The sequence below is a fragment of the Cydia amplana genome, chromosome 4 (assembly GCF_948474715.1).
Source record: "Cydia amplana chromosome 4, ilCydAmpl1.1, whole genome shotgun sequence".
NCBI lineage: Eukaryota > Metazoa > Arthropoda > Insecta > Lepidoptera > Tortricidae > Cydia > Cydia amplana.
The window spans coordinates 1,623,159-1,649,856 of NC_086072.1; the positions used below are offsets into that span (position 1 = coordinate 1,623,159).

General features: G+C 37.8%; 1 protein-coding gene across 2 annotated transcripts in view; it reads right to left on the minus strand.

Annotated features, from left to right (window-relative positions):
• Positions 1-26,698, minus strand: part of LOC134663069 (protein eiger) — a 55,214-nt gene that overhangs the window by 9,473 nt on the left and 19,043 nt on the right. For both annotated transcript variants that reach the window (XM_063519386.1, XM_063519385.1), the window contains exons 2-4: positions 11,679-11,843; positions 8,163-8,307; positions 5,876-5,975 (exon numbers count right to left, since the gene is read on the minus strand). In XM_063519386.1, coding sequence (XP_063375456.1) covers positions 5,876-5,975; positions 8,163-8,307; positions 11,679-11,843 — 410 coding nt within the window. The remainder of the gene's footprint in view (positions 1-5,875; positions 5,976-8,162; positions 8,308-11,678; positions 11,844-26,698) is intronic.

A 26,698-nucleotide genomic window follows, 5' to 3' on the forward strand; every position in this document is an offset into this window, starting at 1 on the left:
GGCTAGGGCGTCGACGCCCTCTCCGGGTCGTGCCTGGGGCAGAGGTTGTGTTCGGGCCCTGTTTACCAGTAGGCGGAAATTTCAATAGCGAGGAATATTTGTATCTTACTTTATCGCTCTTACATATGCGAGTAATAGGGAGGCACACAGACGAAACTACCATTTTCAAGGTTCGCGATATCCCCCTGCTTACCTGCGGGCGAATATCTCAAACGAGGAATATTTGCCAGGATTAATGGGATACCCATTTGCGTAACAGCATATTGGGATACTGGAAGATATTTGGATTACAGAAATTGCAGAAATTGTTTCATAGCAGACGTTCCATGAAAATATAAAAAAATTAAGAATTTATTATTTTTATTATTGTGACGGAGAGTACTATCAATTTATTATACTTACATATAAGATAATGTTTTAGGTACATGTGACTATGTGACCCGCCCCGGCTTCGTGAAAACCGCATGAAAATCCGTTCAGTAGTTTTTGAGTTTATCGCGAATATACAAACACACAAACAGAGAGACGCGGAGGGGGACTTTGTTTTATAAGGTGTAGTGATATTCTTGTAATTTTATCCTTGCGGTCATAACAAAGAGCCTATAAATAGCCTTCATACACAACATTGACAGGATATCAATTCTCACGCCGATACGATCCAATTAATACCTAAATTAATGAATAAATTCCTTATTTTACTATATCATAGGTACATATTATAGTACTTACCTACTACATAATTTAATATGAAATAGAGACGTTTTCTGATACGTTTCCAGTGCTATTTCGTGTATAATGATATAAAGTGATCGTTAATTTTCCAGCGATTTTGGTGCAGCATAGTAAAAATAAAGGATTTTCTTAAATTTTTTCTAGGGAGAGGATTGGTTAAGGTTAATATTACTGTTATTAACCCTAATTATCGATTCCACCTCGAGCTAGAGTAGGGCATACAGATGCTTTTAACCAACAATGCTGCACCAAAATTGCTGGAAAATTAACGATCACTGATGATTAATGATGAACCACAATCACAATAACATTTTTTTTTTGGGGGGGCTGCAGGTATCTTCTTAGGTAACTAGATGATTTACCAGGGGTCGCGATTGTCGCGATGCTGAATGTCGAAAATGTGCTAATCTCCCCATGGGACTAATAAAATATGTAATGGACACCGTGAGAGCTCAGTAAACGTTTGCGCCCAGCGGTATATTTTTTCACGATTTTGATATCGGTCCCTTGGGAAACCTTGTTGATCATGGCCATCTGAATCTCCCCGTATACTACCTATATATTACTTGGATGCAAAATAACTTTTCCCCATAGAATCGAGGCCATCTGAGGTTGTCTAACCATGTATCAGTCTATTGTCTATTGTGTCGGTCAGAACCTATGTCTACGACGTATCTACATTGAACTACCGTGACAGTTACGACGTTTAATATAGGTAATGTTGTACATTAAGGGATAATGGATGAATTATCGGTATATTGTTGGATTATTGCATTTATGGCTTGTCAAGAGGATGGCAGGTATGAAAATGTGTTATAAGTAAAAAATGCTTGGAGGATATAATCAAACGGAGACGCCATGTCTGTAATTTTCTGTACAAAACAGTCTGCCGATTTTTGCGGGGGAGGGGAACGTCAAATGTATGCGTAACGTAAAAATAGCCATGTCAGATAAACGTCAGTCCATACATTGTGTATGACCGTTGGCCGCCTATTTTCGACAGAGGGGAAAGCCCGTTAATGGCTACTCCGTTTAGTTGTATCCTCCAAGAAAAAATGTGATAAAATAAAGTTTGCATTGTTCTTGGACATAATTAGGTGACATGTCTTGATGTGCAGTCGTTGTCAGTGTTACAACAACAAGAATAATAATACTACGTAATATTATAAGTGCGATAGTAACGGTTTGTTCCTGGTTCGTCGTATTCCTGTTTCGTCGTATTCGTGTTTCGTCGGATTCCTGATTCGTCGTATTCTTATTTCGTCGGAATTATATACATATAAAGTCGTGCAGTAAACCATATTGCTTGAATAGGCTCTGTATATTGATTTGATTAGCGTTTGTGTATATAAGTTTGCTGTTAAGTTTTGTTTGAATTTTTCGTTTGTAAATATGTTTTCAACTGATATTAAAAACAAAGGTGAAGTCAGGGTAATTGCATAGTTTCATTTCATATTGACATTTCGACGAATCAGGAATCCGACGAAACAGGAATACGACGAACCAGGAACAAACCGATACTTTGAGGCTCAGGGAAGGACAGGGTAGATTTTATCAATCATCAACGTCATTTCACGAAACTAGCTTCAAATATTTAAAGACCAACCCAACCTTACTCACTTACATGTCGGGCCATGCTCAGTGTAGGGTTCCGTGGTTACCCGTCCATCACAATATTAAGGAACGCCTTAAGAGGCAACAGGAGTGGTCATTTCTCCATACAAACGTACTCGACTGTTTCCTCCGTGGGTTTTGAAGCTATAAGCAGATTAATATTGTCATAGTCTGTGTCGGACCGTTTTGATTTTTTTGTTTAATAAGGCGCTAGAGCCTTTCAAAAATGGCTAAAATGGCCTAATTGACTATGCCGCAATAGATATGAGCGCCGATAGGCATATAGCCGGCGGCGGCGCGCCGGTCAAAATTGGTCGGCGGCGGCGGCGAATCGGCGGCGTGGCCTTGAAACACCTTCGATTAATGAAAAAAGAATTCAAACCAAAATTTTACCGAAAAAACATGTATTTGCTGTAAGAAAGTTATGAAATAAATGCATTTTTTATTTTCAAGGATAATTTATTGAATAATGGTACGAAAAAAATTGATATCGTATAAACTGTGGATAAGCGGTATCGCGCGGCATCAGAGGCGGTCTTAATCTTGGCGAGGCTCTGGCCGGAAGATCTTAGCGAGGCCCTTATCTTTTGTGCTAAGTTAAAAATTGCGGATTGACTGTATCAGGGAAACGTCTTGTCGACAGTCCAAAGAAAATCGAGCTCCGTCATTAACCAATATCGATTCATCAAAACCAATTTATGTCAAAAAGTGAGGCCCAACGCCGAGCTCCATGTAACACCGAAGACTTGATTTCGACGCCTCCCAATGCGAGGCCAGAGGATGAGCTGCAGGTAAGCATACAGCTAAGAATCGAACGCCAAGTGTAAGCTTGGCTGACGGCCGAACGCCTAGAGCGCTGATTGCGGCGCGCTTCTGTGCGAGGCCGCGCTGCAAGAGAGCAGGAGGGCTACCGCGAACCACGTTCGACGTGTTGCCTCCCTGTCACACTTACGTATGAACTTACAAGTGCGACAGAGAAACAACACTTCGAACGTGGTTCGCGGTAGGCCCTTAGAGCGAGGGCGCAGGCCGATAAAGACTGAAGCCATAGTGTTAAAGATCTGGAGCTTTCCTGCGGGCGCATTCGTGCGACGCCAAAGGCCGAGCTACAATGGAGCTAAGATCGCATAAGGACCAATGCTCAAGCGTTTTAAAACAGGCCGAAAGTTGAGCTCCAAACAGGACCAAAAACTTGCAGGTTCAGATAGCGGCTTAATTCCATGCGAACGATGCAAGGCCAAAGATTGAGTTGCGAGAGAGCAAAGCTTGAAATTTGAACAGTGGCCAAGTTTATTTGAGACCCGATTCCGACGCCTTTCCGTGCGAAGCCAACGGCCGGACATTTGTACGTGGAAACGCTTAATATCTCAAAATTAACCCCATTTAATACCTTTTAAAGACGTTTAACCATGCTTGCAATGGTTAAATTCGCGGTAATTGACGGATGGTTAGCTGGCAAAATTAGTTATGCATTGGATCGGTAATCCAAAGATGTGGGTTCGAGTCTCACGTTAGCCAGAGTTGATCACAGTTATTTTTTTCATTGTGATTGACATATGTCTAGTGTAGTGTACTCGTATATATACAATATAAATTGTAATGTGGAACGTTCCACAATAAAAATTGAAGGAAATCAGTATGTTTATTACAAGCATATTGATGTTAAAATTGATATTAAATAATTTCGTTTCCCCAAGACTACTAGCGCGGTTACTAGACATATAAGTTTGCATGTGCCTTCGATATTTTTTAATTATATGGGCCTATAATACCTTTTGAATGCCTTTAAACTATTCGAAGTGGCGCCGTTAATGATCTAAACTCGATTAAAAATATATTATCTGATTCCGAAAGTAGTAGTAACTACCAAGGTCACGCCGATGCCACGCCGATAGCGCAGCGTCGGCGGCGGCGGCGCGAAAATTTTGTCGGCGGCGGCGGCGCGCCGGCGCGGCGCTCATATCTATGCCGCAATGAGAGGCGTGGTATTCAAAACTGAGACCAATTAGCCAAAAAATCAAAACGGTCTGACACAGATAATTTCATAATCAATTAGATTTCCAAATTTCGTTACGATTGGTTAAGTTTTGGAGGAGGAAACAGTCGAGTACGAAACCTCGATTTTTGAGATTTTTACGCAGGATTTTTCGCCTTGTCCTTATCGCACTAGTTTTAGGAGCCGCTTCCGTTAGCGAAACGGGTATATTTACCTAAAATATTTAAATCTCAGCTCCTGTTTCGTCTTAAACGAGGGCTATATTCATAAATACTTATCATAAATCATAAATGTACATACCTAACATGTAAACGAGAGCACCTTCGCAGCGCTTTGTACATCTTTTTACCCGACTGCGTTAGAAGGGTAATTTTTTTACGAAGAAGGGAAGACTGTTTGCGATAACTCAAAAACGGCTTAACTCATCATGTTCGCTAAAGTTTTAATTGAAAGAAAAAAGGGACACATTGATTACCTACCATTGCGTGTTACTTGCTTCTAATATTGGCGACAACATAGCAATTTGTCCAACTGTTTATATTGCAGCACTTATTGGCAATAAAGCGTCTGTCAGCTACAGGACTTGCGTGCATCCGTAATAATTGACACAATTGCCTGTTATTGCTTATCAATATTCGTTTTACAATCAGTTTGGAGGGCATTTGTTGTTTCGTTTGCTTATTGTGTTTCAATAGACTTCTACCTATATATTTACATAAAATCAGATCGAATCAATTGACAAATTAAATCGATCGTAAAATTAGGTAGATCATGAAATTACTAGGCATATCGTGAAACGTGAAAGCGGCCCAGGTACCTACATTCTTTTCACACTTCGATCTTCAATCATTCGCTAAATTTTATCTAGTTTTTGATAATGTTTTTGAAGTTAGTATGCCCTCCAGAGTACCAACGTCTGGACGCCCTAGGTACCGCTGGAGAGACGAAGTCCAGAAAGACCTTAGCGAACTCGGCGCCGACGATTGGACAGAAACGGCTCAGAGAAGCATGGCGGTCTTTGGTGTCGGAGGCCAAGATCCACTTCAGGTCGTGGCGCCACAGCATGTAAGTAAGCAGGTAAGTATTAATGGGACCTAAGTTGCCTTATAATAAATAATTACGTGTCTTCAGGCTTTGGAGTCGGGGAACACGCTCCGCTTGTCACGCACCGCGGCCTCCTCTCTCTCCTTCGGCGGTCGTTAGTCATGTCAGCACAGAGCACGAGCACATGCATTGAGACGACGTGTGAGTGTGACGTCACCTGTTTTCAGGACGCGCGTCGTTGGCGTTGGAGTCGGGGAACACGCTCCGCTTGTCACGCGCCGCGGCCTCCTCTCTCCTTCGGCGGTCGTTAGTCATGTCAGCACATGCATTGAGACGACGTGTGAGTGTGACGTTACCTGTCTTCAGGCTTGGTGATGACGGCGTCGTGGAACACGCTCCGCTTGTCACGCGCCGCGGCCTCCTCTCTCCTTCGGCGGTCGTTAGTCATGTCAGCACATGCATTGAGACGACGTGTGAGTGTGACGTTACCTGTCTTCAGGCTTGGTGATGACGGCGTCGTTGGCGTTGGAGTCGGGGAACACGCTCCGCTTGTCACGCACCGCGGCCTCCTCTCTCCCATTCTGCTCCCCTGTTCAAATATGGATATTTTAAAACGATCTTTGCATAAACACATAAAATACAAGCTTTAATAGCTTTGGTTCGGATCATATTACGGTATGTAATTAGCCAAACATCCCACAAAAAACAAAAGTGAACTTTTTATATCTGAAATAACAGTACTTATGTACTGTACTTATAGAGTTAGACCAAGAGAAGTCTGCTACGATTTTGATATACCTATAGCACACGCAGTGCAAGTGTTATTTATACGTCTTAATTTCATAGAAGGTTGACGTTCTAAATAACAATTGCACAGCGTGAGCTACCAATATCGTTGCAGACTTTTCTTGGTCTAACTCTATATACCCAATAATTACTATCGAATAATACACAATCATAACTAAAGTCAAATAAACAATTTGTTATATTCTCCAAATATAACTGAATACCTTTCAAACCCATAACGAAGCATTCCAAAAGTTAGGATTCGTAGTCTCCAAGAAACTTCTAAGTTAACGTAAAAAAAGATACGGCCGTTTATGCCGCAAAAAACGTATATTTCGACACTCTCAAGGGAATCAATATTGATAAGGTACTTCCCGTTGACCTAGAACTATGAAATTTGGCAAGTAATATTGTCTTGCACTACAAATACAGAGAAAAATCTGAAAACTGTAAATTTGTAAAGAAAAAAAATTGGTTAAATTTGTACGGAAACCTCGGTTGGCGAGTCCGAATCGCTCCTGGCCGGTTTTTTAAAAATAACTACAATATAAAGGAAACGGGAAACTTCGTGTTATTCCCGTCCACGTTCCATATTCCTATTTCCTCTTATTTATTTCATTTAAGTTGTTGTGTCTCTAAATGTAAGTGGGCGGACATACTATATGAGTAAGGATCACGTAGGTAGTGTCTCTGAAAAGGTATTTCAAGTTATTTGTGTTGAAAAACATCTCTATAATAGTGAATTAGTCTGCCCTCACCTGTCACAAGTCACAAGGTATGAGAAATTCCTTCGTCACATAATTGCGAAATTCTAATATGTGGATGATGGGGGTAGACAACAATTAATTTCGCAGAACATGTCAGTTAAGCTAGTATATATCAAATGTAGGGAAAAGTAACGCGCGTGTAAGCTCGTGAAAGCCAAATGTAGGGAAATGTAACGCGTGTGTAAGCTCCTAACGCCGAAATGACCGTATACGCTCAGAAAGATACGCTAGTCTGAAACCGCCCTTACCCGAAAATATGGCATGTGCAACTGTGCCGGAATACCTATCTATCTATCTAATACCTTTAAACGAGCAATTCTTATTTATTTATTTATTTATATATATATATATTTCGGGGATCTCGGAAACGGCTCTAACGATTTCGATGAAATTTGGTATATAGGGGTTTTCGGGGGCGAAAAATCGATCTAGCTAGGTCTTATCTCTGGGAAAACGCGCATTTCCGAGTTATTATATGTTTTCCGAGCGAAGCTCGGTCACCCAGATATTACTTACTATACCCGATACCGGAACTCGCAAAACCAATCTTAGACGTAGTAAATACCAGGGATGTTGCGAACATCCGCATCCGCATCCGCAACCGCGGAACATCCGCATTATTTTCAACATCCGCATCCGCATCCGCATCCGCATAAAATCGATGCGGAGCTTATGCGGATGCGGATGTCGAACAAGTCGGTACAAGAACGTCTTAGCGGCGGCGTAAGTGCTAGGTAATTTCGTCATTACCTATAACGAAATCGTCTAGATCCAGAAAAGTTGGCGAAGTTACTGTTTATTAAATATAACGCACCTATATTCTTGCTCAAATACTAAACGTTTGGTTTTTTTTAATAAAAAAATACTAAAAATGTAATATTTGACGTTTTCTAAGTACCTAATCGTGACATCCGCATCCGCATCCGCATCCGCGGTGTGAGCCTTTAAAAATCCGCATCCGCATCCGCATCCGCGGATGTCAAAAAATCTGCATCCGCAACATCCCTGGTAAATACACCCCGTTGACAATATTGACATAATCAAGGCTCGGAATAATGCTCGCCATTTTGAAAACAAATCATAATTCAGGATCCATTTACGAGTCGAAAATTTATCGTTTACGGTCTACGGATGTCATTAGGGCATATAATTGACATTGGTATAAAGAAGAAAGTCTGTGTTGTACGGAACAGGGTAATGTATTATGTCTCATATATTATTACCTGTGTTTTGTGAGTCTAGTCCATTAAGCATTCGGTGGATCTGGTGGATGTTGGACGGGTGGTCGGAAGGTCGCTTTTGACCCTGCGTTACAACTGACCCCAGTAGTTCTTCCTGTTTCAGGTGCACCATGTTTGTGTGGCCATTCTATAAAATACAGAAATTATTTTTAAAAGGTTACAGATAGTTTTTCATTTGAACGTCGGTAATACATATGTGTATGTAGGTATAATGTGTTATCGTAAAAATCCGTTTTTAGTGAAAACACGTTTTTCCCAGTTAGAACTAGTTTTCCGTATCGCCTCAGTGAAAACTTTCACTAGTCAAAACTAATATTGTCTTCGGTTACAGAGATTGTTACTTATGAAATAAAACAAAAACTAAGACTATAAATATAATGCATGTTAATTGTAAGATGTAATGTTTTAAAAAAATGTATCCCCTCGAGTTTCTTGCCGGTCCCATATTGGGATAACCTCATATAATTTAAGAGGGAATGAAATCTTCTCGGGTCAGAGGTGTAGGGTTAGAGTCGGCGTAGCTTTATCTTTACTTGAAAACAGTTGTAATGTATAACTAGCGTTATGAACCGATTTTGCATGTACAACCAGCCTTAAAATTTATAGTTTATGATGGTTAATTATTATTGTATGTGGGTAGTTTTGCACAGTGTAGTTTTTCCGCAGTCACCCGGTGACCACGAACGCTGTAAGTAAAGGGTTCGAAACGTCTGGATGTAGTATAAAATCAATATACGCGATAATCAGTTTCAATAGTTTTATTTCATAGTCAAAACCAGTTTTCCGAGACGCCTTAGTAATAAATGTCAGTTTTCATAACTTTACAAATTCAAGTATTTTATCAAATCGAGGCCTAAAAAGAGATATTGTGGACAGTTCGCGACCTCGTATGTAGAACGCAAGGAAACGTGTACGTGGGTTCCCCCGTGGTACATAAGTAGGTAAGTATAATTTTATGTGAATGATTGTTATCTGGGGAACATTTAGGGAAAATCTGCTCGCGGCACATGTCAACACACGCATGTTTAATATTAATAATGTATGGTTGAGATTATGGTTGGAGTTATGGATGTTATTGGCGCATTACGACGTTAAATTTGTAAAATAATTGATGTACAGTCGCCATCAGATATATCGGAGCGGCCAAGGTGCTCACATATATCTGAACACGCCTTTATTGTGAAGGCGTTAGAGTGCGTGTTCAGATATTTATGAGCACCTCGGCCGGTCCGATATATCTGATGGCGACTGTACCTTCTTATTTTTTAAAGAATTCTACCGAAATATTTTGCATTTGTGTGCGTACAGAAACCTTGAAAAATTCTAACCGTAACCATAAGTCATAATATTAAGTTCTGCAACTCTTTCCTTCGTATTCTTCGTAATTCCTTGCTACGTAGCAGGTGCAGCTATGCAGGGTTTCTAAAACTTTTTGCAGACACGAACCATTTTTACAATTTATTACCCCTGGTAAAATAATAAAAACCATTATTTCTATTTTTACTACAAGATTTCCTAATAAGTATGTTTACAGTAGGTAACTGACCTACTGCGGACCCCTGATAAACATGCTACGGACCCCTTATGGGACCGTGGACCACACTCTAAGAAACCCTGCAGGGGTTTCAACGAGCTTAAGTGTCTCATCTAGGAAGGATTATCGGTAAAACGCTAATGCCTTAGGGGAAACACCTCAGTCTTGTCTTGCGCCGAGCATTAGCGAATATTATACGAAAATTTGTTTCTCCCTCCATTGCGCTTATACATTCAAGATAGAGATGGAGATAGACGAAACTTCGATTATTGATGTTGTTCGTCAAGAGTTTTGAAATTAACCGTCTATCTGTGTATTACATATAAGGATTCTGACCAAATTTTTAAACATTCTGCATTTGAACCCACGATTTTTGACCACCACTTACCATGAAAGGTGATGAGTTCTTTATAGAGGTTTGCGATATAGGAACAATTGTTTGCGAAATAATTCTTGCAGTGCATTTCTGGGATAATAATGAAAGTTAAAATTAATACAAAAGTTGGCGTATTGTATTTTGAGTTAGTTAATTTGCATATTGGGCCTGTAAATGTTAGCCACCCTGTAGGTTTACTTTGGGCCGTGTTTTAAAATTGGATCGACTGATACCATTAAATAAGTAGTATGTATCTAAGAATAAGAATAAATGTATTTATATCTAATAACTATAAATAATACAGTAGCACGCACAAATGGTGTCCGTCCGGTAAATCCCACACTAGGCTGAGCCTAGCTGCATCTTGGGACTCACTTCACCAAAAAGAGTAAGTAACAGATGGGACACTGGATAAAATAAACCTAACTTAAAAATTATGTGTGAGAGTGAGTGACAAAGAGCCCGTACCATGAGTCACTGACAGTGTCAAAACTTTATTTAATCGTATGGCGTATATACATAAACATTTTTACATTAAATAGCTACATAACTATGATTATAAGTCCACATTCAGGGACCCGATCCACGAGATTGCGTCGGATGTGGGAGCCTGAGAAAGAGTGTAAAGGGCAACGCCGAATGATGTGTTCTATAGTCTGAGCTTCTTGACCGCAGTCACAGAGAGCAGAGTCTCGCCATCCCCACTTGTGCCGAAAGTAGTAGCAGCGTCCATGGCCTGTCCTAAGTCTGTTGAGGCGACACCAGAGTTTTCGCGGGAGACTGAAACCGTCAGGTTTGGCTGTAGGATCTATGGCTTGCAGGACGGTACCAGCAGTTAGTGTGCTCCACTCATCCTTCCAACACTGATTGACGTCAAATTGAGACAGTGTTTGGGCCGCAACGCATGCGGGGCGGCGAGACTTGAGACGCTGGGGTGGGGGATTGCAGAAGGACTGGTGACAAGGTAGAGACTCTTGCGATTTTATCTTCACTGCTTCTCTCCTCAGCGCTTGCAGTCTGCGCAGGTGTGGTGGAGCAATATTACTAAGAACTGGGAGCCAGTAAAGCGGCGTTGACCTAATAGTGCCCGACACACATCTCATTGCTTCATGCAACTTAGTGTCCACTTTTTGAGTGTGTGCGCTACCTAGCTACACCACAAAACGTCAAAACTGACATTTACGCTATCGAGAACGTAATTTACTACAAGAAAGTAAATTACGTTCTCGATGGCGTTTATGTCAGTGCCACACTGATGGTAGCCGTAAAGGTGTAAGAGTTATGCTTGTAAGGTGTGTATGTAAAAAAAACGTTTATTCACAAATCTTGCTTACAACTAAAGTCTATTTTCTTATTCGGTAGACTAAAATGACATTTCATAGTATGTTCATACTATGAATTGTAATTTCAGTCTACCGAATAAAAAAATTGACTTTTAGTACAAATATTCTTCTGCCAAACCACAGAGTGGTTTGTTGGCAGACGAGGTTTCTTTAATATGTGATGATGTGATGTGAAGATGAATTTTAGAATGTGTGTGTGTGTGTGTGTGTGTGTGTGTGTGTGTGTGTGTGTATTGATAGATTACCTTAGGCCTCTTGTCGTAGTCCTCGTACCAGTAGCCGCTCTCCTCGTCCTCGTAATCATCATCATCTTCCATGTCGTCCGTGTCGTCCTCCAGTACGGTGACATCTTTTAATTTGCCCATGGCCGAGTCTTTGGACACGGGGCCTTCCTCGCCGTCGGCGTAGATCTGGAACAATATAATAATAAATAATATAATTATTTGGATTTGAATTTGAATATAAAAAAAAGTTTATTTTCTTCTGATGGTCCGCCAGTAGACACGATTGATACTCTAAAATTATATTAAAATTTATAACAGCCTTTAGAAAGGCGGCAAATCATTCTTTAACTGGGTATAATTTCAGAGAATCTAATACATTCTTTCGAGTTTTTACGCTCTCAAAACGCCTAGTGTTTTCATAATATAGCGTGACGGACGTACGCGTTAGCGTTTACTCTCGTGTTGTACTTATGGGGTTTTGAACAGCGCGCCAAGCGGGACGTTTTGGAAACTCAATATCCTATACGAAATGAGACTTAACGTTTACTTAACGCAAACGCGTACGTCACGTCACGCTATCGAATGAAATTTACACTAGATAAACAGAAAACGCCTGTAATTTTTATATGAGCAATATTTTAGCAGAACTAACTTCGGTCTGGTAACTATTTAAGATTATAGGATGACTTGACTAGGTTCCTCGCCACAACGCTAAATGAATGCTTAGTTTGTAACATTTTACTAAAGGAACAAAGGAAATAAATTATTCACAATACATTAGGTACCTATCTATTTACTGAATAATAATGTAGTCCGTGGGGACTACAAATAAGCTCTCAATCTGCGGCAGCTATAAAGCAGATACGGTTTTCATATACATTTTAGTACATGTTGCTATCTATACCGCCATTATGTGAAAAAGCGTCTTTTCTTAAACTTGCATATTTTCCTCTCCAGGCATATTCATAACTAAAACTTCCTTTGACATCAAGTAACTTCCCCGTCTTCTCATTAAATTAAGATTTCCAGCAAAGTAAGGATATGATGGTCGCATTTGTCTACGTAACAGTGTGATAATGACAGTGTCCGTCTCTTTCAATTGCGCGGTGTTTAAAAGTGACGGGTATTTTATCGTGTGGATAACTCCGTCTGTCATAAGCACGCAGCAGAGCATGAATTTAAAGTTTCAAAGAAACTATGTTTTCATAAAAACTTGTCAAATAAACAATGTCACAAAATAAAAGATATCATTTCGCAGAATGTTGATATGTTTTATATTTCAGGACTTTCAGGAGATACAAATTCTGAATATCCAATATGATGTGAAAAGGGTTATCATTCTGCTAAATAATCTAAATGGATGACAGGTAATAGCTGACGAAGCAGTTTTTTTGCAAAAATAACATGTGGTGCGAATTTGCTTTTAAGGAAAAAATGAGGGCGATTTGTTTTGCAAATACATATATATTTTATATGTTTTTGACAAGCACTGCAAGCATGGGTTTGACACTGACGTATTCGCTAACGTGTGCGTGTGCATTGTGTGTGAGTAAGTTACGCTACGCTAGTGAATATGTGACACAGGTCAATGTCAAGCTCGTGGTAGAGTCTGTTCGGAAAGAGAAGAGTCGTGGAATGTATTGGGCTCCATACATTCCACGACACTTCTCTTTCCGCACAGACTCTAAGGGTAGAGGACTCTTAATTAAACTGTAGCCCTACCCTAGTAACTTTTAAAAGCTCAAACTGTTTACTATAGGTACAATAAGACCATACAGTGATATATAATACTCATTATAATATTCCCGTCGGTTTGTATACTTAATTACTTACCCACCCACTCACCCATAAACTGTTTACACGTGATTGAGGTCAAAGTTAGGTAATAATTATAATTAACTTTTGAAGCTTTATACGATCCCTGAAACTTCATCTATTCATCTTATACCTTTAAACGAGCAATTCTTGTTAACTTAAAGTTCGAAACTGTTAGTTAATTAAAAAGCTCTTCTCTTCGACAGAGGGGACAGAGGGCCTACCGCGAACCACGTTCGACGTGTTGCCTCTCTGTCGCACTTGTGAATTCGTACGTAAGTGTGACAGGGAGGCAACACGTCGAACGTGGTTCGCGGTAGGCCCTCAGAGGTCGCTAAAATAAAATCTTACACCTTTAAACGAGCAAATCTTGTATATTTATTTATTAATATATATATAAGATCTTGGAAACGGCTGTAACAATTTCGATGAAATTTGCTATATGGGGGTTCTCGGGGGCGAAAAATCGATATAGCTAGGTCTTATCTCTGGGAAAACGCGCATTTTTGAGTTTTTAATATGTTGTTTTAGAAATATTTTCAGTCCCGAGAAAGGATATAGGATAGTTTTCCAAAACCATTCCTATCCGGTAAACGGATTAAAGTTGGATATAAATGTATAACTATATAATTCTACGGAGATAAAGTCACGGGCAAAAGCTAGTATTCCATATAATAATAATAAAGCCTTTTTATTTCCCAAATACATAATTTACAACGATTATTTATATTCCATATTAATGAACTCCTATTCATTCTACATGACTATGTAGGACAACAACACGTTTGACGCACTGACAGAATGAGTAAATAGCATATTAATCTAAAACAGGACCACCCACGCTTGTTTGCTTCGGCGGAATTTTCAGGACATTACAACCATACATTTGAAAAAGTATTTTTTAAATCAAGATAACGTAGGTAAGTTACGTTTTTAGGGTTTTGTAGTCTAATAGGAACCCTTACAGTTTCGCCTTGTCCGTCTGTATTCTTGACAAATTGTATGTATCTAGGGCAACAGAAGGTACGTACCTATTACCTATCCTGTGGGTTTATCAAGTTTTGGTTTTGACTTTTTTATTTGAAATATGTAACACTAGAATTATACATAAACCTTCTTCTTGAAGCACTCTATCTATTAAAAACCGCATCAATTTGAGGTTTGGCTTTTCACAGTTCCATAGGACAGAGGACAGCATACCAGAGATATTGCTATTAATTTCAACTCTACGCGTTCTTGACAGGCGGATGGATAGACCGACGAACACGCAGACAAGCAAACAGACGGACAAAGAAGTGACCCTTCAAGTGTTCAAACTTTGTTCAAATTTGAAGTACGGAACCCTAAAAACAAACTATAAACTGCGTCGAAGACGTGATGTACTGTACAACAGTTTTATCACGTATACAACAAAGTAAATACCTATAAATCCAAGAGCACTCACTCTATTTATTCCATCGTATTTTTACAGGATAGGTGTCTTGTAGCACATGGGGTTTACGAAACCTCTTTCTTGATCTAATGCAGTAGGTACCTGCACCAATATTTTTTTTTTAATTTAGGATTTTAGAGAAAATCGTCTATTATATCTTTGGTTTGACGCCGGGAAACCTGCACCTTATGTTCCTGCTCCGTGTTCGATAAAATTATGATTAAGTTAATGAAATGTTTATCAAGTATTCCGTATGGGCATAGAATAATATTACTTTATGGTATGGGGTCTATATTATATGTACAAATATCTCCTATATCGCTGGCACTTGGGAGTGTGCCCACAAGACTGGCTGCGTTTCCTCGCTGGATGGCAATGCCACAGAATAAGTAATGGTTCGTATTATCATAGCAATGCTAATGCGCTGAGCGAGGGACAGGCTGCGATCACCAGTGGAACGAATGAGAAGATATTTTAATTTTTGATAAAGTTTCAGTGCCTCCGGCCCCAAAGGACCTAACGTTTCTGCAGCAAACCGCAAATTCGTAGCCGTCCCCTAAGGACGCGTATTGCACAGTTTTAACATACAAAAAGCTCACATCACATTTTTTGGGGACAAAAAATAAGAGAACGAAAATAATTTTGACCCTGCTGTCTCGCTCAGGCTGAGAGTGAGAGAAGGGCCTGAAGTCACAGCGCCTTGAGAGTCAAAACAACAAACAAACAATGTAGAGCTTTTACAAATGAAAAGACCGCAGAGGACGCGAGACGCGACCCCTACACGACATTAGTTTCACTCAGTTACTTCCAGTTAATTAGCTATTTGGTCCGGAGATTCATAAAAAGATACAGATCATCAAACACTTATTTCAAAAACTAGCCTAAGGATGTAAACGACAGTCATGTGTTGTGTAAGAGTTGGGTATTTACCTACAATTTCAACAAAATTACATCTATGTAAACTATTCTGCATTTTTCGTTTGCCCTTCGGACTTCCGGTTGAGCGTCAAAATGGCGAAAGCGCCTCAAGTTTTTTTTTTGTTTTTGCTACGCCATATAAAAAATGAACTGACATAGGGATCATCATTCGACGCGACAGGTACAGGGTACAATCATTTTTGAATTAGCAAAAACATATGTAGATGATATAACATTACGATGTTCTAAACCAATAAATCCAATAATGCAGGCCGTAAATCCTGAAACTCATAAAGATTAAAACGCAGTTACCTCGCCCCCGATCGAGATATAACGATTATTTATTTTTAAATCGTTATTAATTCCGAATCTTCAATGGGTATTACGTGTTGAACGTGTTTCGTTTTCGACTTTATTGTAGATTGTTCAACTTTCCTTATTGGATAAGGTACCTACGGAAGAAAGCTTGTCTTCGCTATATTGACCTTACACATTCACGTATAAACTGTAATAACTTTTAAGAAGTACCAAGTTCTTGAGCTTGTTCATCCAATCACAACAGTTTATATATTGTTTGTAAAAAACAAAACTCTTCTCTCTATTAAAGTTCAACGATCCAAGCCGGCAAAAAACAAAGACGAAGCACACGTTGTATATTTATCAGTTGATCCGGTGCCAGCCGAATTCTCGCCGGATGCTATTTACATTCGGAATAAATATCTAAACATGGCGACTAAAAATTACATTACGTATGTACCGTCAGCATCATTCAGTAGAATGTGAAACAACGCACCAAAAATATCTGCTACCTCTGCTACCCCTAATTACTTTACCAAATTAAGATCTTCATTAATGTTGACTCCTTTTAGAATTTGAATTTTCTCGTTAAGCAATTTCGGAATACTGAAATATGTATCAGGCAAACACTAGAGTATATTATTATTACCTCGATCTCGCTTGGCAGTTTTCCTCAGGACGATGGCCTGAAGGAAACCCGATCCAGTCAAAAACAAACCCATACTTCACGCTGTCAAACACTTTAAATAACATTTGAAGACCCACATCTGGGCAGCATGCGCCAAATTACATTTAATAAAATCACCTTTTATTTTTCGTAACAAATGCCTAAGACTTTATTACGTAGTACGTAAGGTTTATATTTGAAATTTACATGTTAACAGGCGAAAAATTTAATATTGAATCAAAGTCGTAAAATTGTATTAAGTGTTCGAAAGCTGCTTCTGTTTTATGTCAATGTTAAAAAACCATTCTTCACTAATAGCGATAATCGTTATAGGGTAACAGCACCAGTGGCCAGCCAGGTACCAGTGGTCAGCCTTTTGAGTCGTTTATTGGTCATAAATATCTGGTATATTCGTTTAAACAAATCGCGAGTACTCAAATAGGAGCTTTGATTCCTTATTGGTTAATACGTCACACGACAGGTGCGGTGAGGGAACGGGGGGAAGAAATATACTCGTTCATAGAGGTGCTGTTTGTCGACGAGTGCAATTGTGTCATGTCCGCCATATTTTTTACTGCACGTGGTGTTCTCTTAACAGGCAAGAAAAACTATATTTTAATGTTAAAAGTTATTGTTTTTGTTAATGATTGGTTTATTTATTAGTTTATCTATTATATTGCATTATATTTGAATGAAAATATCAATAATTTACTTATAAATTGTGGGGGCTGGCCACTGGATAACACTTTTTTCCAAAGAATCCAATGCCCAGCCCCCCACGGCTGACCTTTGGGTTATTCGTTTATTTTATTATTTTCGAGCCAATGCGACCGTTAGGACCGTTAAATTTACATTTTCAAATTTAGTTAGGCATGCCCTAGTCAATTTAAAGTAAAACCCAGTAGTCAGCCGCATTTGAAATAACGTTTTAATGCGGCTGAGCACTGGGTTTCGCGGATCCAGTACTCAGCCATTAACCTTGCTTGGTACGTCGCCGCCAAAAATATGGCCACATTTTTAAACCCTATCTCATTGAAATAAGGTTCAAAAGTGTATACATATTTTTGACGTTAACTATACATAACTTTCTTTTTGCTTTTTCCCGGTCGGTATATGACTTTGTTTATTAATGATAATTAGATCTGCATAGACTAGATTAATTATTTTTTACCGAATACCTACTAGGAACATAATTATATATTACCTGATTTACCTCGTTAATTTTTGAAGGATTAATTATTAGAAAATAAATATTGCGATTCTTAGTTTGCAAGAATAGTGTTAGTTAATTAAGTACCTATGGCCAACAAATTTCGTCTCATAAGAATTGTATGTACCTATAAGATTTTTTTTTATTAAATAAGTAAACAAGTAGGTAAGTAATACATATATGCAAAAAAAATATAAACTAAAATTAAAAACTACAACTAACTACAATAACAATAACTAAAATTATAAATAAAAAATAGATATTATAACACAACAGCACAGCCAAGCCAATATACTGTATGTAAATTTGTAAATTTAATTTAATCTAACTTAATTTAATCTAATGTAATTTAATTTAATTTAATCTAATTTAATCTCATTTAATTTAATTTAAATGTATAATTATGGACCTGGTCTGAAATAAAGAATATTATTATTATTATAACATCGTTGGTTTTGATATATGCAAAAAACTATAAACTTAAATTAAAAACTACAACTAACTACAATAACGATAGCAAAAATTATAAAGAAATAATAAATATTATAATATCATTGATTTTGATATAAATATTAGTGATTTTGATCTAATTATTATGAATAGTTTATATAGGCTGAGTACTGGGTACACAGAGGCTGCTTACTGGATTTTGGAGGCTGACTACTGGAGAAAAGTGCCACTTTTTGTTTAAACTTAATTACAGATATTATAAAGAGGATTGTTATATTTTTTAATATTTTGTTTTAAAACTATGATAAACAATTGATCTAACCATGTCATTTGTTTAATTATCCGACTAATCCTGTAGAAATGCCGAACGTTCAAACTTAAAAAAGTCGTTATAAGGCTGACTACTGGTGCCTTTACCTATTTAGGTCTGATATTTACGAAATATTTTTGAGTAAAATAATATAAAAGTACTTAAGGTGTCTGTCTGGAATATCTCAATCTTATCCCTTAACTTTGTCTCGACTAACTTTAATAAAATATCTTTAACAAATTTCGATTTCGATACCGAAAGGACCACTCGTTTCGTACCAATACACTCGCACACGTATCTTTCACCCTGGACCACACAACACGCAAAGGTACAGGATGGAAAAAACGTGTGTGAGTTCTATGCCTAACTAAATAGTTGTCAAATTTACTAACTTATTTGTGGTTGACTGTAATTTAACTAATTTAAGAGCCCATCAACGTGCACACTAGCGCCACTGCTAAATAACCGTGATTATTTAAATTTTACGAAAGATATTTAAAAAAAGGCCTCTACGTACTGTATCTTCTATTAAAGTACCTTTTGAATACATCGAACTAGTGTTTATGTTGCTGGATTCGTCGATCTATGAACTTAAAATAAAAACGGCCGTTTTCACTTTGGACGCATAGACTGAATACCTTTTTTAAAAATACCTGTCGTTAAATTTAAATAATCACGATTATTTAGTAGTGGAGTGTGCACGTTGATGGGCTCTTAATTTAATCTTTCATGTTAGCTATCAAATCTCATTCCGATCTCGAAAATAGTTTTGAATAACTCTAAGTCTATTTCCTGGATGCACTTAGTTTTTTTTCTTTTCTTAATACGATAAACTGTGTCGCGAACTATTTACCTCACTTTACCTTACCAACTTTACCTGAACCACTTAAGGTTTACGTTTCAATACAGGCAAAACTTACATACGATGTTTATAAAAGCTGGTTAAAAGATGTTTCAATCTAGATATCAGCCAGACGATCTTGTCAGTTAATTTATTGTCGGATGAACATCTAACATTGCATATCATGCAATCTAAATGCACTTTAAGAAATTAAAGACGCAGATAACCTATATTCTAAGATGATACTTGCTTGCCGAGGTTATTCTAAAAGATTATAAGCAGGGGTCGGACAAAAAGTGCGGATGACGTCAAACCACTTATAGGATGATTTCAAATAGTATTTTTGATTTTCATAAACAATTATCACTTATCATTTATCAACCTCTTTATTAAACGATATCGCCACTTGAAATGAGTAAGTACGTTTTAGACAATGTGTCAGACATTGTCAATCAGATGAACAATAAATTGACTTCGTTATTGTTTAGCTATTGTATCTTCACGATTATATTTAGCTATAAAAGTATAATAACATCAAATTATCTTTTTTTATTTTTACTAATCTTACCTACTGTTCCCACTTTTGACTATTAAACCTATTTATCTGAGGATCCCACAGACTTGTTCTAAGTGTTCTAACTAATTTCAAATAATTATGGTAACAAGTTTCGTGAAATTTATTTTATTCACTACATCACCCTACCACCTGTATTATTAATTCCATGGATTTATTTACGATTATTTTGTTACTTCATTAATACTACTTTGTTACTACATGTCACACGGAAGTTTAAATACAAACTCAAACATCATCCTGTGTGCAAGATCACGTCATTTTTACGTCATCCGCACTTTTTGTCCGACCCCTGATTATAAGTATTTACCACTACTACACTTCTTATAAAACAAAGTCCCCCACCCAGAGGGGTTGCAAGTTGTGCGTTGCCAGCCTTTATGGTGTGTAGCGGGGGACCTCGTTGACTTGGCACCGACTTCAAACACACCAGGAAATCGTGTGTAAATATTTTTTTTTTTTGTTTTTTAGTTCCTGGATGTTTTTTGAAGGCGGTTTTTTAATTCATAATAATTGTGGTAACTGCAAAATATTACGTATGTAATGAATTTCATAAAAAAGGTAAGGAGGTAATAGCCTATATACCTATAGGTACCTACAATATGACACACAACTTTAACTTATATTTTGAGTCATTAGGCAATACCAACGCTACAAATATCGTATTTAGGTATATTTCGCTCTTATTACTATTGTGGTTTCCATCATTCCATTGTTAGTTATAATTACTAAGTAAATGAATCATCATTAGTCTAAAGGTGAACCTTGAAATGCAACAAACAATAGTTAAATAACAGCTACGATAGTAAATTTGATCAAACTTACTCCCCCGCAAAAATCGGTAGGGTATAGGCGGAAACAGTGGCTCAGTCGCCCAAATATCGCCTCTCTCGTGTTGAAATTAGGTTGAGTGAGCCACTGTACCTGGCCTTTTTCTACCGACCCACTGTTCCCTCCTTGACCCTAGATTGTTTTGAACAGAAAGTGACAGACAAGGCGTCTCCAGTTACTAATTGCTCTGAGACTTCTTTTATATTCAATAACTATTAGGTTAAAAAAATCAGCTTTACGACAAATGAAACACTCAACAAAATACGTTCACTTGGGCAAGTTTTATGTTACAGAAAAGTAATAAATTTAGGCCCGCATCTTTCCTACCCGTCAGGAAGGGAAACGTGTACCGAAATCCAATTTTCTGGCATTTGCTTATGAAATTGGGATTATATTGACACTTAACCTTTGCAGTCCTTTTTAAATATTAGACATATATATTATTCTTAGCGTAGAGTTAGTATTAGGGGTTGTCATTGAAAAGAGCTGAAAATTGTACGAATAAGTAAAATAACAAACCCTTCTCAAAACGATATTCAATAAGTCACGAAACTTTTTTTGGTTAAAGAGTTTTTTAGGTGTATATTTAGGCCTTTAGTGCGTCAAATCGATGTATATTAGCTTTGGCTACCGGCAGTCATGTCGATAAAAGCACACGACATTGCATTTTTTTATTTCTTGTTTCTATCCCTATCACTACATAGTATAAAACAAAGTCGCTTCCCGCTGTCTGTCTGTGTGTATGCTTAAATCTTTAAAACTACGCAACATATTTTGATGCGGTTTTAAATAGATAGAGTGATTCAAGAGGTAGGGTTTTGTATAGTTTGTTAACCCGTGCGAAGCCGGGGCGGGTCGCTAGTGCATGTACAATAAAGCAAGAACACAAATCACCACAACGCAGATGCATCAGCAAGTACAATTGCTTTGCATTCGAATCAGGTTCAGACATGAAACACTCAACTAACACACCCAATATTCGTTACTTTATCATGTTTATCACGCTGAGATGGATTAATTCAGCAGAGACGAGAAACACCTGCTGCACTGACGTAACTCGCCGAAACGCTAAATTGCGTTAACCCACATATATCTGCCAGAAATAACCGCATGCAGCGTGCATCATACTCAGATGCAAATACTGTGTGCTGGACGCAACACGGATCTACGTATAACCTGGATAGTACCGTACTGTAGGGCTAATGGCTCCTGTACGTCTACACGATGGGCCAACGCCGGCCACTCCAAGGGACGCATTTATGCGTTAGAGGAGCAAGTGATATTGCTATCTCATTCTACCGCATGGCCGCGTCCCTTGGAGTGGCCGGCGTTGGCCCATCGTGTAGAGGAGCCATAAGATAGTCGGCTCTTTATCATTTGTCACCATGCCTGTCACGTTCTAACAAATATGTAAGTGCGAAAGTGACGCATGGCATGACAGGTGATAAAAATGCGACCGTGATAACGCTGCTGGTGCTTCCTTATTACCGAGGAAGACAGTTGATCATACTGTCACAAGAGAACTGCATAGGTACTGTCACTATGAAACGCAAAATCTTACAAAATTGTTCAGTATAATTTGACTTAAGTATGTCAACTGTACCTTATACATACGTCATACCTTACTCAAGTTACCTAACGTTACAAAAAGCAATATATATGTCAGTGCTTTTTCTAACGTTGGCATTACTGTCACAACTGTCACAAGTGTCACAACCCGCGCAAAACTCAATGAAAACGAGATGTAATCCTCTAGTTTCGATAGTAGAGCACAATTTTTTTCGCTTTGTACCTATATAAATCCGTGGCCTCATATTCATGCAAAAGCTGCAAAAAACGAATAGGTACTGGCCGAAAACGCTTTTATTCATAGCCTTTAAATTTCAACGGCTGCCAACGTAAAAGAAAAAACAGTTTTCAATTCCATATTTGAATGTTTCCAGCCAGTTTTAAAGCTTTAAAATTAATAACGGATATTCGTGTTTAGTTTGGATTTATACCAAGTTTTGTTTATTTAATATTCGTTAATATTGCGTTTAGTCTGTATATAAATTTGAGTCAAAATTGGATTAACTTTAGTAACTTTTAAGTACCAGAAAACTTTGGACGTTAATTAAATTTATGTTGAACACGAGATTGGATATTATAATAAGTTACCTACACATTTATGTGGAAAACATAACTTTTTATTAACGAGGTAACTTCGGAATCAACCATAATTTTAAAGTGTAATGAGTCCGGCGACAGAGCTACCGAAGGTTTTTCGATTGTGGTAAATATTTCTATCACACTATTATCTTTCATTCTTAAGGTGCATTCACATCGTAGTTAACTTTTGTGGAGGAACACTGTGCAACACGGTAACATTAGGTAACTTACCTATAAGTATTTACTGTTGCACAGTGTTACTCCACATTTCTCTACAGTTAACTGCGATGTAGATGCACCTTTTGTACACGACTCTAAGAGGCGACATACCGAAAGAGTTCAAGACTACCTCAACTTCATTTAGAAACGTCAAACGTTCCTTTATAACCCTTGCACACTATAAATTCTCATGAAAATTGGGTGAATTAAACGTGGCGTGGGATTCAATCAATCTACAGAATTAGCCAAAGGGAGATTACACGAATTAAGTGGACAAATTGAACCCGCACCTACGGGCACATTCAGGAACTTGACTGACCATCTGTGGACCTTGTGGCGTCGCAATAAGGTTGATAATCTCTCAGTTAATAATGTGGAGGATGGTTAACAAGCACTAACTGGCCGTTTGAGAGCTAGCTGACTGGCTATGGATCGTTTTGATGATTTTTTAACAAGATTGATCTTGTTTGTTTTTTACGAAGTGGATTAAAACAATTTAAAAAAGCAGGAAAATATATTTTATGGCAGGTTATTTTTAGAAGGGTTGAGAACATATTTATAATAAACTATCTGTTCATTTTTGTAATGTTACGAGTAGTTACGTAGGACATTCAAGGGTATTTATTTTCTTAATTTTACTATCGCCATTTTTGATTTTACGGTCTTCATTTTAATATACATATACCTATTTTAAGGGTACAAAACCTTGTCTTTATTTTAGTTCAGATTCTTTAATCTTAGCTTTTTTTCAATTTTTACCTGAGGATTTTATTAAATACATATTTTTATGCGGTACATACTTATATTCCAATTATACAAATTGATTTAACTATGACAATTTCACTCGCTCACACACGAGATACAGCTAAAGCCAAAAAAGACATCAATTTGTAAAAAAACATTCAAACAGGCCACCGTCACTAAGCAAAAATATTTTTCATTACGTAACCTTTCTGCTGAAATGCAATTAATACAACGGTATCTTTCCATTAAGACGCCATCGACATCCTAGACCGTTTATAAACTATTCGCGTAACCACCAGTACCACCACATTTACCTAAGCCCGAACAGCGTAAGTGCCATGGTAGGCTCAAGGCTGTGATTGTCATTAGTTCGGCAGAGGCAAACATTCGTCTCAAGCACAGACAATCCTAGGATGAGTGGTATGTGGTCTGGTAGTGTCACAGAGCCTACCGAGGAAATAGAAAATTTACATTTCCATACATTCATTAAGTGTAAACATTAGGGTGGTCCTTATTTCGTGGAAGTTCTATTTTTACAGGACATCAGTGGGGACAACCGCTTAACGTAACCTCTGCGACAAAAAAAAAACAATGTATTATTTTTCAAATGCTTTTCGATTTTTCTTTGTGGAACGACGAGCCAATTTCTCATAAAATAAGTAAAATAACGCCGCTGGTGTGTTTCAGTTGTCCAGTAGAAAAATATAACTCTGACGAAGTAAGGACCACCCTAGTTAACAGGCCCCAATGTGAAGGCCACACTTACCCCACAGCCACATTGACCCGTACTGGATCTTACTTAGGAAATGCACTGGTGTTTACGTCTTTTAGCCTTAAAGTGGTATATAAATTAAGGTCGCAGCCAAGACGCAGGGCTCTTCCTAGGCGCAAATGATTATGAACTGGTTTAATTTGTCCAATCGGGCCTGTAATGGCGATTGGGTACAAAGGTTCCGCCGACGCGACGGGAATAGAATCGGTCAAGATGTCACTCGAACGAGAGAAACTATATTTACGGCGTGGAATTAGTATTTCAGTAAATTCCGCCCCCTTTTCACCCGCATGATTTTGGCGATAAAACTATCTTTGCCCTTCCTCGAGACGCGAACTATTGCCATACCAAATTTAATGCAAATCAATCCAACGGTTAATAATGCTTGAAGATGTAACAGACATAGACTACACCTACAGAGTTACTTTAATTATTTGCTCGTGTTACAGGGCTCACCCGGTATTTAATATGTTAACATTTTAGATATTTAGCAGTCGTTGTTTTCTGCGTGAACAACGGTCACAGTCCATATCAATTTCAGAGTCATTGTCCACGAATATTGATTCACGCCTACAAGCAAGGTATATATTTACATTGTTCCCAGAATATTGACTAATACAATAATGTTTCGCGAATACTAAAACTATATAAGTTTATTATTACAAAGTAGGTTGTATTGTGGTAATGTAATATTAGGTAGCATGTTTAGGTTAAGCATTTGGCATTAAGTCAATTTATTGAAACATGTAGGTATCTAAAACATGTAAGTCTCTTCTTTTCTGTATTCTTTATATTGTTTTCTGTAATGAGGTGTGCAATAAAGAGTATTTGTATTGTATTGTATTGTATTGTATTGTATGTACTGCGGCATTGATTGTGGGTTGCTTGCTTAAGCTGCTCCGCTCCAACAGTTTTTATACATTAAAAGTATATTATCAAAACAACATGATAGTGTAGTGATGGTCTACTTTAAATCTGCATAAGTATCACAATATATAAAAAAAAGCGGCCAAGTGCGAGTCGGACTCGCCCATGAAGGGTTCCGTATTTAGGCGATTTATGACGTATAAAAAAAAACTACTTACTAGATCTCGTTCAAACCAATTTTCGGTGGAAGTTTACATGGTAATGTACATCATATATTTTTTTTAGTTTTATCATTCTCTTATTTTAGAAGTTACAGGGGGGGGACACACATTTTACCACTTTGGAAGTGTCTCTCGCGCAAACTATTCAGTTTAGAAAAAAATGATATTAGAAACCTCAATATCATTTTTGAAGACCTATCCATAGATACCCCACACGTATGGGTTTGATGAAAAAGAAATTTTTGAGTTTCAGTTCGAAGTATGGGGAACCCCAAAAATTTATTGTTTTTTTCTATTTTTGTGTGAAAATCTTAATGCGGTTCACAGAATACATCTACTTACCAAGTTTCAACAGTATAGTTCTTATAGTTTCGGAGAAAAGTGGCTGTGACATACGGACGGACAGACAGACGGACAGACGGACAGACGGACAGACAGACAGACAGACAGACATGACGAATCTATAAGGGTTCCGTTTTTTGCCATTTGGCTACGGAACCCTAAAAACGGTTTTTGTATAGTATTTGATGAGTAATAAGTTTCATCAACGCGTTATAGTAGCGATGAAAATGATGTTCAAAATTTTAAATATCTAATTAAATGAAGCAAATTCTAGAACAAAAAAGCCACTTTTTAAGTTCCAGCTAAAAGGAATTCGAACGCTTATATTTATTATAGGTGTCTGTTCAATGTTAACAAGGACCAGCATATTTAGCCTTAGACCA